The sequence below is a fragment of the Mobula hypostoma genome, chromosome 7 (genome assembly GCF_963921235.1).
Source record: "Mobula hypostoma chromosome 7, sMobHyp1.1, whole genome shotgun sequence".
NCBI lineage: Eukaryota > Metazoa > Chordata > Chondrichthyes > Myliobatiformes > Myliobatidae > Mobula > Mobula hypostoma.
The window spans coordinates 182,968,870-182,984,866 of NC_086103.1; the positions used below are offsets into that span (position 1 = coordinate 182,968,870).

Here is a 15,997-nt window from a genome sequence, read left to right on the forward strand (position 1 = left end):
CCATCTGAAGGTAGAGCGTTCCTATGAAACGGTTCGTAAGCCGAAATGTTGTAAAGCGAAGGAGCAATTACCATTTATTTATATGGGAAAATTTTGTGAGCGTTCGCAGACCCAAAGATAACCTATCAAATCATGCCAAATAACACATAAAACCTAAAATAACAGTAACATATAGTAAAAGCAGGAATGATATGATAAATACACAGCCTATATAAAGTAGAAATACTTCTCTACAACGATTGCCTGCACAGATCTCCGTAGTGAAAATCTCACGCAAGCGCACTCGGCAGAAAACCTCACGCAAGCGCTGTTGGCATAAACGCGCTCTCCAGTAACCTTTAAACTACGAAGCTGCCAAATCTACCAAACAACACGTAAAAATACACAGCCTATATAAAGTAGAAATAATGTATGTACAGTGTAGTATCACTGACCGGAATTGGGGAAACAGCGCCAAGCACACTGATGATGGTGTGTTAGACTGAGTCATCGCAGGCTGGGTGGTGCAGTGGCCCCCACCCTCCGGGCCGCCGACCCGATACATTGCTGCGAAGAACACAGCAGTAGCCGGGAGGCATCCAGCACACCTTTAAGAAAAAAGCCGAAATAAACATGCTAATTAATTAGGTGCTGCCCGGTGCATAAATGTCGGCGCAGATCATAGTCATAGTCATAGTCATAGTCATACTTTATTGATCCCGGGGGAAATTGGTTAAAATTGCATCCAACATCATCTTCGTCAACTTCCACAAGCCAAACTCACTTTGTCCTTGCTTCGTTCACCACGATCGAAATGCTTCATTATGTCTAGTTTTAGGCTAAGTGTAACACCCTTACTCTTTCAGGCTTTTCCGACACCTTAGAACTCATCTTGCTAATGGCTGCTCAATGCAACGTGTTAAAGCATGCCAATTGCATCGCCTCTGATCTGGGCCGACAATTATGTGCTAGGCAGCACCTAATTAATTAGCATGTTTATTTTGGCTTTTTTCTTAAAGATGTGCTGTGTGCCTCCCGGCTACCGCTGTGTTCTTCGCGAATCCGTACAGTATCTGTCCGGGGCCTGGGGGTTGGGGTGGTGGGATACGGGGGTGTCATCTCATCGTCGATCAGGGCAGGCAGCTCATCTCCTGTGACTACCCGCCTCGATCGAAGGTCGAGGTTCGTCGCCTGCTGTGGCTGATGTGGAAGGCTTGCTTGACTGCTGAGCCTCGCGCATTTTTCTATCATACAGTTGTTTGTAAGCACTCAAACCATCCTGCAAATATCCCCTAAACCTACGTACCCTTTCAAAATTAAAGTCGTACTTTATCATTGCAGCGAAAATCTCACGCAGTTGCTTCGCTTTCTGCATTCGGTTACATTCGGTTTCGATTGTTATCCTTTCCTCTTCCAATTGCATCAGCTCTTCATCTATCAGTTCTTGGTCATGGGATGCCAAAACCTCTTCAACCTCATCTTCATCAGCTTCCACAAGCCATATTCACTTTGTCCTTGCTTCGTTCACCACGATCGAAACGCTTAATTATATCTAGTTTTAGGCTAAGTGTAACACCCTTACTCTTTCAGGCTTTTCCGACACCTTAGAACTCATCTTGCTAACGGCTGCTCAATGCAACGTGTTAAAGCAATGCCGTTCCGAATCCGGGGCAGAGCGGCTGCTCGGGGCAAGCGCTGCCTTTCTTCGTAAAAGTGAAAACACCTTCTGAAAGCGAAAACAGGGTACTAATGTAGGTCTTTCGTAACAGTGAGGTTTCGTAAAGCGAACGTTTGAAAAGCGGGGGACACCTGCATACTGATATAAAAAAATTAAATTGTGTATTTTGATTACTTATTTAATTGATTTGACAGAATATTGTGGGCTGAAGGATCTGTTTCTGTGCGGTACTAGTCTCTGTTCTACATATATATTTCTTATTGTAATTTTTAGTTATTTTTGTGTTGCGCTGTACTGCTGTAGTGTGTGGGGTGTCCAGGGAGGGGTAGCACCTCTGGTGAAGGGGCAGCTCTTTCACCTTTGGGCCCCACTGGACACTCGGCTCTCACCTGTGGCTCGAAGTAGCTGTTTGCATGCGACAGCCGCCCCACCCTGGTACACTGCCTCGACTGGTGGGCTAAAGCAGGTGAGGATAGCCGACAGGCCTCGCACCAGTGAGGTAGGGACATCCCTGTCCTAGTGCGTGAAGTCAGCTCTGGCGGACTGGGCAGATGAGATCTACAGTGAGATCCAACGGCCAGGACGGCGGTTCCACAACGCTTCGTGGAGAACGAAGGGCATGACAGGATGTAGAAGACATCATGGTCATCCACTGCAACCAAGGACGTCCCCGGTTTGTGATACTTGTTTGTAGCGCTGGACTCGGACGTCTGAGGTCGTGCGACTGGAACTGCCCCAGTGCAATGGCTTTTTCCATTTGAAAGGCTCTCCTGCAGGGGTGTCCTGTGTTACATACCTCATGGATATCATGTGACTGTCTTGTGAGGATGATGTAATGGTCTTGCGGAGGTCACATGATGTAATTTTCCCGCCGATGTGAGGTCACGTGATGACCCGTTCTCACCAGGTATATAAGTGTAGACCCCTGGTGACGCAGTTAGTTTTCCGGTTAGAACGTTAGCCAGAGACTCCACTCCGCCGCGTCTTTGCCTTATGACGCAGTTTCGATTTAAAACGGAGTTTTACGTTCTATTGTAAGGTACAAAAGTGTTGGGCCAGCAGTTTAACCAATAGCTGCCAGATTTGTTGATGTACCTTTTCAGTAGTATTGGAGAGTGAAGACGGGAACCGGAAGGAGTCGTTCGATGGTTGAAAGGATCGACCATTATTGAATTCGTTCAAGAAAGAGTGATCTGCATGAGATAGCCTCTGCTAAAAGTAGCAGAAAGGTTGTGCAGTATCTAGTGTCCAGAGGGAAAGGTCAGTGCCTTTAAACTGTTTTACTTCTGCCATTGTGAATCCTGCGGACAAGGCAGGGTCCAACTGGGATTGGCAGTGACATCGTGTCTTCGAGGAATTCTTTACTTCAGGAAAGTCTCTCCTAATTGACTGTATAAATCTCTTGGACTTTCGAATTTACCATTCTAAGAACTGTTTTTGAATTTACCTCTTTAAGAACTGTTTTCGCATTTATTGCTTTAAGAACTAGTACTGAGTTTAGCGGTTTGTTAAATGGCCGCATAGCAGTTTACTTCCGGTTAAGATTTTCGTTTGTTTATTTTTTATATTGAGCAGAGTTTAATAAATGTTTGATTGGTTTTATAAAACCTGACTCTATTCTATAGTCATTGTTGCCGGTCACGTGACACCTGTCATTGATGGCCACGCTGGGCAGCCACCAAGAAGGTACTGCTGCTGCAAATCCGCAAATTTCATGACAGAGGCCAGCGTTAATAAATCTGATTCTGATTTTGACCTGTTCTTCACCGCGGAGTTGTGTAATGCAGGTAGTGATTAACACTTGGCTTAGTATCTGTCGACGATGAATCAAATTCTGACTCATAGTGAAGAAATATTGGAAGAAAGTTGCTTGAATGGTAGTAAACTGTGAAATGTTGATGCACAATTACATAGGGCTCGGTGAGAGAGCGCCTGAGGTATAGTGTACTGTTGCCATCTCCTAATCCACGTAAGGATGTATTTCCCATGAAGGAATGCAGTGAACCTACACTCAATTGCCACTCCATTATGTATCTCCTGTACCTAATAAAGTGGATGCAGAGTGTATGATCATGGTCTTCTGCTGTTGTAGCCTGTCCACTTCAAGGTTCGACACGTTGTGCATTCAGAGATTCTCTTCTGTAACACGTGGTTATTTGAGTTACCGTCACCTTCCTGTCAGCGTGAACCAGTCTGGCCATTCTCCTCCGACCTCTCTCATTAACAAGGCGTTTTTGCCCATGGAGCTGCAGCTCACTGGAGATTTTTGTGCAGACTGTTGTGCATGAAAATCTCAGATCAGCAGTTTCTGAGATACTCAAACCACCCTGTCTGGCACCAGCAATCATTCCACAGACAAAGTCACTTAGATCACATTTCCTCCCCATTCTGATGTTTGGTCTGAACAACAACTGAACCTCTTGACCTTGTCTGCATGCTTTTATGGATTGAGTAGCTGCCACATCATTGACTGATTAGATATTTGCATTAATGAGCAGGCGTGCAGGGTGTGCCTAATGAAGTGACAACTGAGTGTGGAACATATTCCAGTACAGTGCAGTCCAGGCCCTTCAGCCGGTGATGTTGTGCTGATTTTATAGCACGTTCTTTGGTCAATTACTGGCTATTTTTGAAGTCTCTGTCACGTTTTTCATTACATTTTTCTTCAAATCTCCTTCCCACTCCCACATTACTGTGGCAAGTGATATGTCTTCAGGAGATCTGGGGCAGTGGCAAAAATTCTGGCACGGGTGTACATAGGACAGCTCAGTATAGATGTGTCTGGTGCAGTCGGTATAGACCCATCCGGTGCTGTGGGTACGGGCCCTCCAGGTGCGCATTGGTACGGGACCCCCCCCCCCCCGGTGCTGTGGGTACGGGCCCTCTTTCCTCTCATCACTTTAAAATTGTGCCTGCTCATATATGATATTACTGCTCTGGGGAAAAGATACTGGCTGTCCACTCTGACTCCACCTCTTTGCTTCACATAATCATCACGTGATGACATCAATAGCTCTTTCTGAATTTTTCTTTCTTCCTATTTTCCAGAATTCACTGCCAGTTCCTTATTTTTCTCCTGTGTCTTGGGTCGTTATGACCATTATTTTTACTTTTTGTTTGGAGATACAGTGTAGAACAGGCCCTTCCAGCCCAGTGAGACACATACCCAGCAACCCACCTATTTAACCCTGACACGAGGAAATCCACGGCTGCTGGAAATTCAAGCCACACATATCAAAGTTGCTGGTGAATGCAGCAGGCCAGGCAGCATCTCTAGGAAGAGGTACAGTCGACGTTTCAGGCCGAGACCCTTCGTCAGGACTAACTGAAGGAAGAGTGAGTAAGAGATTTGAAAGTGGGAGGGGGAGGGGGAGATCCAAAATGATAGGAGAAGACAGGAGGGGGAGGGATGGAGCCGAGAGCTGGACAGGTGATAGGCAAAAGGGGTATGAGAGGATCATGGGACAGGAGGCCCAGGGAGAAGGAAAAGGGGCAGGGGAAAACCCAGAGGATGGGCAAGGGGTATAGTGAGAGGGACAGAGGGAGAAAAAGGAGAGAGAGAAAAAGAATGTGTGTATATAAATAAATAACGAATGGGGTACCCTGGCCTAATTACAGGACAATTTACAATGACCAATTAACCTGCTGACTGGTACGGCTTTGGAATGCATTTATTTATTTATTATTTGGATACAACATGGAATTGGCCCTTCGAGCCACTCTGTCCGATACCTTCCGATTTAACCCTAGACTAGTCAGAGGAATGTGAGATGAATCCAGATCACCTGGGAAAGAACCCATGTGCTCATGGCTGAGTGTTTATACTGCTGACAGAGGATGACAGGGTTGAACTCTGATGCCACCGTGCCACCCAAACTTGTTGCTTGTATACGTTTTAAGAAATGTTACGGGAAAGGAGAACAAATGAGAGGGAGGAGTTGTGAGCACAAGAAAAGACAAAGGAAAAAGGAGTGGTGGTTATCTCAATCTCGGATTAGATTTAACAAATAATTCCAATGATAACAATTATCCTGTGACATGGCCAGAATCATGTTGAGTGACACCTGCTACTGAAAACTAAGAAGTTTTTTAAAAAAAGCATCTGTATCATAATTACGGGAAAAATTATAGAACAATTACATGTATATAAGTGATTTATAAAAATACAAACATAAAGTTAAACTACAACTAAAATAACTATTCTCACCCCAATCCTTTCTTTTTCTCTTTCTCTCTTTCTCTCTCTTTCTCCCACCCCTTCACTCCCTCCCCCCTCGCACCCTCTCTTGTTCACACTCCCTCTCGCACTCTCTCTGTCGCTGCCCCGTCTCTCTCTCTTCCACATTCTCTCTACTCTCTCTTTGGTCTCTGTCTCTCTCCCACCAGCTCTCCCCTCAGTCTCTCAGTCTCTCTCTCCCTCTCGTCTCTCTCTCTCTCTCTCAGGTGACGGAGTGACACCATTTGTCAGGATGGGGATTACGGGACATCCACCTGTTGTGTCCAAGTCCAGCCAGGAGGAGAGGCCCAGAAGACGCAGTGTCAACCCTTTCAACAGCATAAAGGTGAGTGCAGAGTCTGTAGAACGTAACTGCCCTGGGCTTCACACCTCCCAGGTTTTGCTCCCTGTTACCTTTTATGTTCTGTAACTTCACCTCACCCCTCCATTGAATATGAAAGAAGGTGCTCTTGCGGATTTTCTCAGACATCGAAGAAGGCAATTTATTCTCGTCTGACTGTACATAAATACATGTAATGCTCAGCTATATTGGCTCGTATATGTCTAGGGGAAATCCCGCCCAGCACCTGCCTCAACGCTTCCCACGGAGTCGGTTGCCGCATCACTGCCACTCGAATCAATCCCAAACATCAATCAGCCAGTACACCCAGTACGTTTTACCAAGTACACTTTGTAGATATTACTAAGTCTATGAAATTAATATAAATTCAATACAGAAAAGGAAGTAATGGAAAAAAAAAGGGGCCAGACTTATCAAAGTCCAAGTTCTTTGTGCACATCCGTTGGAGCTCAATCAATTCCTGATGACCACCCGGATCCTGTCGACTCATGGCTCAGGACCACCCGGAGTGATCGACCGGAGCCTTTCTGCACATCCGTCGTCCTCCCCGTCTCTCCTCCGACTCTCCATCTCTCCTCCAACTCCCCGTCTCTCCTCCGACTCTCCGCCAAAAACCCCGTCCCCAGTCATATGATACAGCATTATCACCCAAAAAAAAACGATAACATGGACACCCATTGGCTAATAGCACCCTGCTGTCTGTATTAACCCAAGCAAATGTCTAGCTAGAGACTTTCTCAGCATTTAACATAACAAAGAAGCCATTTTAATTAGCCTACGCAGTAACATAAGAGACGAAACCCCCTTACATACAACCAAATGAAATGTCGTTCCCCTGGACCATGATGCACCCACAAAACATTTATCTCACACAGCACCTAAAACAAAATATTACCATAAATAGGTTAATAAAATATAATTGAAAATGCATGTGTAGTGAGCAGCACAGGTAAACAGTAAACAATAAACAGCTTATCCCAGCGATCGGACCTTGGAGGTGACAGGGTATTCATTAGTCTCACTGCCTGAGGGAAGAAGCTGTTACCCAGTCTGGCAGTCCTAGTCCTGATGCTCCTGGACCTCCTTCCCGGCGATAGTGGGTCAAAGAAATTGTGGGATGGTGGTAGCGATCCTCAATGATGCTTTGGGCCCTTCGTGCACAATGTTCCCAGTAAATGTCACAACTGGGAGACAAGACCCCGGTGATCCTCACGGCAGTTTATACTGTCCTCTGTACGGTCTTGCGATCTGATGCCTTGCTGCTTCCCTTCCACACAATGATGCAGCCAGACAGGGTACTCTTGATGGTGCCTCTGTAGAAGTTTGTTAGAGGGGGGCGGGAGAGCCTCCATCTCCTCAGAAAGTGTAGTCGCTGCTGTGCCTTCTTGACTAATGAGGAGGAGCTATGGGTCCAGGTTAGATCGTCCATTATGTGCACACCAAGAGCTGTGCTCTTCACTCCCCCCACAGCGGGATCCCTGCCGCCGTCTGTAAGGAGATTATATGTTCTTCCAGTGACCGCGTGGGTTTCCTCCCACAGTCCAAAGATGGTACGGGCTAGGGTTACTGAGTTGTGACCATGCAGTGTGGCCATCGGAACAGGCTGCCCCCAGCACAGTCCTTGATATCCTGCTCTCTATAGCCTCACCTTGCCCCTCCGTTGACCATAAAGGCAAGTCACCTCATGGACTTTCTCAGGCATTGCGGAACACTCTGTGGGGGGGCGTGATGGTAGCCTGGCGGTTAGCGCAGTATTGCGGCTTCGGGCATCGGAGTTCGGAGTTCAATTCCGTTGTCCTCTGTAAGCAAGTTTGTAGGTTCCTTATTACGGGCTTCCTCTGGGTTCTCTGGTTTCTTCCCACAGTCCAAACATGAGTCGGTTAGCAGATTAATTGGTCATGTGATTAGGTTAGGGTCAAATAGGTGGGTTGCTGGGCAGTTTGGCTGTTGGGTTGGAGGGGCCTGTTACGCACTGTATCTCTAAATCAATAAATAAATACTTCTAAAACTTGATCTGCCAGGGACAGCAGGATATCTCTAACTCAGAATGGCCTCTCTCTTATCTTTCTTCCTGCTCCAGTTTTTCGTTCTGTGTCACGGACTCCTGCAGCTCTCCCAGCTCCTGGTGTCTGGGTACATGAAGAGCATCATCTCTACCGTTGAGAAGCGATTTGGGATGACCAGCCAGAACTCGGGGATGCTCTCCTCCCTCAATGAGGTATGTGTCAGAGGCTGAGTGGTGGGGGAGGTGGGCGGCAGGCTGTAGAATCATAACAAAATTCCAGGACACTCCTGCACCCTGCCCCATCCTTGGTGTCGCTACTTTACCAAGCTGGAGATCCAGAGGACTTCTCCAATGATTTCTGAAGTTCAAAAGACCCTTGTGGAATGTACCCGCAGTGGCCACTTTATTAAGTGCACTTGTACACCTGCTCATTAATGCAAATATCAAATCAGCCAATCACGTGGCAGCTACTCAATGCATAAACGCATGCAGACGTGGTCAAGAGGTTCAGTTGTTGTTCAAACCAACATCAGAATGGGGAAGAAATGTGATCAAAGTGACTGTAGAATGATTCTTGGTGCCAGACGGGGTGGTTTGAGTATCTCAGAAACAGCTGATCTCCTGGGATTTTCACGCGAAACAGTCTGTAGAGTTTACAGAGAATGCTGTGAAAGCCAAAAAAAAATCTAGTTTTTTTTTCCTGTGCGCAGTTCTGTGGGTGAAAATGCCTTGTTAATGAGGGAGGTCAGAGGAGAATGGCCAGATTGGTTCAAGCTGACAGGAAGGCGACAGTAACTGAAATACCCACTGTTACAGCAGTGATGTGCAGAGCACATCAATCCTTGAAGTGGATGGGCTTCAGCAGCAGAAACATTCACTCAGTGGCCACTTTATTAGGTACAGGAGGTGCCTGTGTGCTGGCCATCTCCCCTCTCCCTTTCCCATTAATCCTGATGCAAGGTTTCAACCTGAAACATCAATAGTTCTTCCCCCCGCGCCCCACCTCCCACAGATGCTGCTCGACCCGTTGAGTTCCCCAGCAGATGGCTTTTTTACTTTTTGTAATTTTGGAGTACAGAATTGCAACACGCCCTTCTGGCCCAACGAGCCGATTACACCAATGTGACCAATTAATCTACTAACCAGTAAACCGTTGGACTATGGGAGGAATCCTGAGCACCCAGAGGAAACCCGCACGGTCACAGGGGAGATTGTTCAAACTCCTTACAGACAACAGCGGGAATCGAACCTGGGTCGCAGGCTTTGTGGAGCGCTGTGCTAACTAATACGCGGCTGTGCTGCCCTGGTTGTGCCTCGTTGCTCCAGACTCCAGCGTCTGTGGTCTTGTGTGTCTCCCAAAGACGTGCAGAGTCGGTGGGTTAACTGGACGCTGCAAATTGCCCCTAGTGCGTGGGCGAGTGGTGGAAATTGGGGGAGGGTGCAGTTGGTGGGAACGTGGGGAGAGTGAAATGGGATTCGTGTAGGAGTGATGCAGGATTTGGCGTTGAAAGGGTATGGATAGTTAATCTGGACTCAGATGATTAATTTTGACTCTGTAACTGAAACCTCCCTAATTCCGTGTATTCAGTGTGGAAATCAGAAACCCACACCCATCTGAAGTATGATTGGTGACTAGTAACTTCCTGCCATGTGTGGGAGAAGGAACTGCAACAGACACGCATCAGATTTATAGGGAAGCACCGGAACGTAGCGGTTCAGGTAACGCTGTAAGAGTTCCAGCGACCTGGGTTCAATTCCTGCCGCTGTCTGCAAGGCGTTTGCACGTTCTCCTGACTGTGTGTGTGTTTCCTCCGTGTGCTCCGGATTCCTCCCACTTTCCAAACACGTGCCGGTTAGTGTTAGTGAGTTGTGCGCGTGCTGGGTTGGCACCGGAATCACGGTGCTTGCGGGCTGCCCCCAGCACATCCTTGGACTGTGTTGGTTGTTGATACAAAGACACGTTTCTCTATCTTTTGATATTTCGATGTACATGTGGACAAATAAAGATAATCTGTAAATTTAATCACTATGGGAAAAGGCTATTCGGCCCAATTGATCCATGCTGATCGAAAACTAATCCAGGCACATCCCTTTCCCTGATAGAGGGACAGTGCTTGTCCCATTTCCTCTAAACTTTTCCTATCTGTGTTGCCGTCCAACTTCCTTTCAAGTATTTGGTGTATTTTTGTGACAAACTTGGATACTGGGCACTCTCCTCATTGCTACCATCAGGGAGGAGGCACAGGAGCCTGAACACCCACATTCAGTGTCTTAGGAACAGATCCTTCCCCTCCGCCATCAGATTTCTGAACCCATGAGCACTACCTCGGTATTTTCTTCTCCCTTTTGGTACTACTTATTTATTTTTTTGCATTTCTTATTATAATCTAGTACGTTTTAAGTATTGAAATGTATTACCCTACAAAACAACAAATTTCACAACATAACAACAGGAATTCTGCAGATGCTGGAAATTCAAGCAACGCACATCAAAGTTGCTGGTGAACGCAGCAGGCCAGGCAGCATCTATAGGAAGAGGCGCAGTCGACGTTTCAGGCCGAGACCCTTCATCAGGACTAACGAAGGGTCTCGGCCTGAAACGTCGACTGCGCCTCTTCCTATAAATTTCACAACATGTTAGTGATATGATTCTGATTGGGAATTATTTTCTCTGGAGCAGCAGGGACTGAGGGGACGACTGAGAGAAGTGATTAACGTTATGATAGGCATAGGTAGACTGGACAGACAGTATCTTCCTCCCAGGAGAGATAATGTCAAATACCAGAGTACGCAGTGGGCAAAGTTTGAAAAAGATTCACATGGGGGCTTCTTTACTCAGAGGGTGGTGTGTGTCCAGAACAAAGAGTGGTGGGTGTGGAGAGCAGAGAGCGGTGGGAGGCTGGAAGAGAGTGTGGTGGGTGATGGGGAACGTGGAGAGATGGGTGATGGGGAACACGAGGCGGTGGGTGGGTGACAGGGAATGCAGAGAAATGGGTTAGTGACGGAGAACACGGAGAGGTGGGTGACGGGGAACACGGAGAGTTGGGTGGGTGACGGAGAACGCGGAGAGGTGGGTGATGGGGAATGCGGAGAGTTGGGTGGGTGACGGGGAACGCGGAGAGTTGGGTGGGTGACGGGGAACACGGAGAGATGGGTGGGTGACGGGGAACATGGAGAGGTGGGTGATGGGGAACACGAGGCGGTGGGTGGGTGACAGGGAACGCGGAGAGATGAGTGACGGGGAACACGAGGCGGTGGGTTGGTGACGGGGAACACGGAGAGGTGGGTGACGGGGAACGCGGAGAGTTGGGAGGGTGACGGGGAACGCGGAGAGTTGGGAGGGTGTTGGGGAATGCAGAGAGTTGGGTGGGTGACGGGGAACGCAGAGAGATGGATGGGTGACAGGGAACACACGGTGGTGGGTGACGGGGAACACAGAGAGTTGGGTGGGTGACGGGGAACACGAGGTGGTGGGTGGGTGACAGGGAACATGGAGAGTTGGGTGGGTGACGGGGAACACGAGGCAGTGGGTGGGTGATGGGGAATATGGAGAGGTGGGCGACGGGGAACACGGAGAGTTGAGTGACGGGGAACACAGAGAGTTGGGTGACGGGGAACGCGGAGACTTGGGTGGGTGACGGGGAACACGGAGAGATGGATGGGTGATGGGGAACACGAGGCGGTGGGTGATGGGCAACACGAGGCGGTCGGTGACGGGGAACGCGGACAGTTGGATGGGTGATGGGGAACGCGGAGAGTTGGGAGGGTGACAGGGAACATGGAGAGTGGGTGGGTGACGGGGAACACGAGGCGGTGGGTGGTTGACGGGGAACACGGAGAGGTGGGTGATGGGGAACACGAGGTGGTGGGTGGGTGACGGGGAACACGAGACGGTGGGTGGGTGATGGGGAATACGGAGAGGTGGGCGACGGGGAACACGGAGAGGTGGGTGACGGGGAACGTGGAGATTTGGGAGGGTGACAGAGAACACGGGGAGTTGGGAGGGTGTCGGGGAACGTGGAGAGGTGAGTGGGTGACGGGGAACACGAGGCAGTGGGTGGGTGACAGCGAACGCAGAGAGTTGGGTGGGTGACGGGGAACACGAGGTGGTGGGTGGTTGACAGAGAACACGGGGAGTTGGGAGGGTGACGGGGAACGTGGAGAGTTGGGTGGGTGACGGGGAACACGGAGAGGTGGGTGACGGGGAACGCAGAGAGTTGGGAGGGTGGCGGGGAACGTGGAGAGATGGGTGGGTGACGTGGAACACGAGGCGGTGGGTGGGTGATGGGGAACACGGAGAGGTGGGTGATGGGGAACGTGGAGAGTTGGGTGGGTGACGGGGAACATGAGGTGGTGGGTGGGTGACGGGGAACATGGAGCGGTGGGTGACAGGGAAAGCGGAGAGTTGGGTGACGGGGAAAGCAGAGAGTTGGGAGGGTGACAGGGAACATGGTGAGGTGGGTGACAGCGAACGCGGAGAGTTGGGTGGGTGACGGGGAACACGAGGTGGTGGGTGGTTGACAGAGAACACGGGGAGTTGGGAGGGTGACGGGGAACGTGGAGAGTTGGGTGGGTGACGGGGAACACGGAGAGGTGGGTGACGGGGAACGCGGAGAGTTGGGAGGGTGGCGGGGAACGTGGAGAGATGGGTGGGTGACGTGGAACACGAGGCGGTGGGTGGGTGATGGGGAACACGGAGAGGTGGGTGATGGGGAACGTGGAGAGTTGGGTGGGTGACGGGGAACATGAGGTGGTGGGTGGGTGACGGGGAACATGGAGCGGTGGGTGACAGGGAAAGCGGAGAGTTGGGTGACGGGGAAAGCAGAGAGTTGGGAGGGTGACAGGGAACATGGAGAGGTGGGTGGGTGACGGGGAACACGAGGCGGTGGGTGGTTGACGGGGAACACGGAGAGGTGGGTGATGGGGAACACGAGGTGGTGGGTGGGTGACGGGGAACACGAGACGGTGGGTGGGTGATGGGGAATACGGAGAGGTGGGCGACGGGGAACACGGAGAGGTGGGTGACGGGGAACGTGGAGATTTGGGAGGGTGACAGAGAACACGGGGAGTTGGGAGGGTGTCGGGGAACGTGGAGAGGTGAGTGGGTGACGGGGAACACGAGGTGGTGGGTGGTTGACAGAGAACACGGGGAGTTGGGAGGGTGACGGGGAACGTGGAGAGTTGGGTGGGTGACGGGGAACACGGAGAGGTGGGTGACGGGGAACGCGGAGAGTTGGGAGGGTGGCGGGGAACGTGGAGAGATGGGTGGGTGACGTGGAACACGAGGCGGTGGGTGGGTGATGGGGAACACGGAGAGGTGGGTGATGGGGAACGTGGAGAGTTGGGTGGGTGACGGGGAACATGAGGTGGTGGGTGGGTGACGGGGAACATGGAGCGGTGGGTGACAGGGAAAGCGGAGAGTTGGGTGACGGGGAAAGCAGAGAGTTGGGAGGGTGACAGGGAACATGGTGAGGTGGGTGACAGCGAACGCGGAGAGTTGGGTGGGTGACGGGGAACACGAGGTGGTGGGTGGTTGACAGAGAACACGGGGAGTTGGGAGGGTGACGGGGAACGTGGAGAGTTGGGTGGGTGACGGGGAACACGGAGAGGTGGGTGACGGGGAACGCGGAGAGTTGGGAGGGTGGCGGGGAACATGGAGAGATGGGTGGGTGACGTGAAACACGAGGCGGTGGGTGGGTGATGGGGAACACGGAGAGGTGGGTGATGGGGAATGTGGAGAGTTGGGTGGGTGACGGGGAACATGAGGTGGTGGGTGGGTGACGGGGAACATGGAGCGGTGGGTGACAGGGAAAGCGGAGAGTTGGGTGACGGGGAAAGCAGAGAGTTGGGAGGGTGACAGGGAACATGGAGAGGTGGGTGGGTGACGGGGAACACGAGGCGGTGGGTGGTTGACGGGGAACACGGAGAGGTGGGTGATGGGGAACACGAGGTGGTGGGTGGGTGACGGGGAACACGAGACGGTGGGTGGGTGATGGGGAATACGGAGAGGTGGGTGATGGGGAACACGAGGTGGTGGGTGGGTGACGGGGAACACGAGACGGTGGGTGGGTGATGGGGAATACGGAGAGGTGGGCGACGGGGAACACGGAGAGGTGGGTGACGGGGAACGTGGAGATTTGGGAGGGTGACAGAGAACACGGGGAGTTGGGAGGGTGTCGGGGAACGTGGAGAGGTGAGTGGGTGACGGGGAACACGAGGCAGTGGGTGGGTGACAGCGAACGCGGAGAGTTGGGTGGGTGACGGGGAACACGAGGTGGTGGGTGGTTGACAGAGAACACGGGGAGTTGGGAGGGTGACGGGGAACGTGGAGAGTTGGGTGGGTGACGGGGAACACGGAGAGGTGGGTGACGGGGAACGCGGAGAGTTGGGAGGGTGGCGGGGAACGTGGAGAGATGGGTGGGTGACGTGGAACACGAGGCGGTGGGTGGGTGATGGGGAACACGGAGAGGTGGGTGATGGGGAACGTGGAGAGTTGGGTGCGTGACGGGGAACATGAGGTGGTGGGTGGGTGACGGGGAACATGGAGCGGTGGGTGACGGGGAAAGCGGAGAGTTGGGAGGGTGACAGGGAACACGGGGAGTTGGGTGGGTGATGGGAAACATGGAGAGTTGGGTGACGGGGAACAGAGAATGATGGGTGCCTAGACCTGGCTGACAGGGCCCAGGGGAAGTGATAGAAGTAGAAATAAACCCTCTTAACACAATGGTAAGCGAACTGCCTTCCAGTGCCACTGACCACTGATCGGGTTCAACTGCACCCACCTGCCGCTGAGGAGTTTGTACGTGGGTTCCTAAAGGAGCTGGGTTCCCTCCCACTTTCCAAGGAAGTACTGATTAGCATGTTGTGGGCAGGCTCTGCTGACTTCTGAAACACGGCGATACTTGCAGGCTGCCCCCGGGTCAGTCCGTAGACTGTCTCCATCACTCACGCACTGTGACACATTTCACTGACTGTTTCGGTGTGATATATTAAGCTCATCCTGACCTTTAAATTCACGAGGCTCCATGACAGAGACGTGAGCAGGCAAGAATGAGAGACACAGTGAGGTGCTGGCAGGTGGAACCTGGCCACACTCGTACAGGCCTATTTCCCACAATTCTGTGCCAGAACAAATAAGCTATTGGTGCCATAGTAAAGTATTCCCTTCTGCCTGTGTATTGTCCATCTCTCTCTCTGTTCTCAGCACCTTTATCTGGCTGTCTAAACATGCAGTTTAAATTAGCAGCAATTGTGGGTTGACAGTTGCTGTGCTGTACTGCTTTTGTTCTCTGATTTAAGTTCTCACTCATACTAAAGGCCCTCATGATCAGCTTCGTTATACTTGACTTAGTTTGTGATATGTGCTGTTTTTTGGTCGCGGTACAGTGCAGGTGTAGCAAAATTACTGTAAGTTACAACAAACAAAAAAAAATGTTGTCGACTGTGTCATGTACCCCGTGACGGGTTAAAGATCCAGCAGAGATGGAAAACACTTTGGAGTCCGGTATTGCTATTAACTAATAATATTTCTTAGTAACTACTCAATACAGTAATATAAATGCAGATATATCAAACAGATTAGCAATGAATATGTATAAGTAAGTATATCAGTAAGTGTGGAAATATATGAAAACCAAGCTTCTTCAAGTCTAGGAGTAAATAAATACAGTGTTATGATGATGAGTAAAGTTCAGTTCAGTTTGTGGTATTGAGTTGAATAGTGATGGGGAGAGAGATCTGAGTCTTCAGGTGAGATGA

At 50.5% G+C, this 15,997-nt stretch overlaps 1 protein-coding gene across 1 annotated transcript in view; it reads left to right on the top strand.

Annotated features, from left to right (window-relative positions):
- Nucleotides 1-15,997, top strand: part of slco2b1 (solute carrier organic anion transporter family, member 2B1) — a 102,233-nt gene that overhangs the window by 31,797 nt on the left and 54,439 nt on the right. Inside the window, exons 2-3 of the mRNA XM_063054690.1 lie at nt 6,044-6,219; nt 8,315-8,452. Of these exons, the coding sequence (XP_062910760.1) occupies nt 6,127-6,219; nt 8,315-8,452 (231 nt within the window). The 5' untranslated portion in view covers nt 6,044-6,126. The remainder of the gene's footprint in view (nt 1-6,043; nt 6,220-8,314; nt 8,453-15,997) is intronic.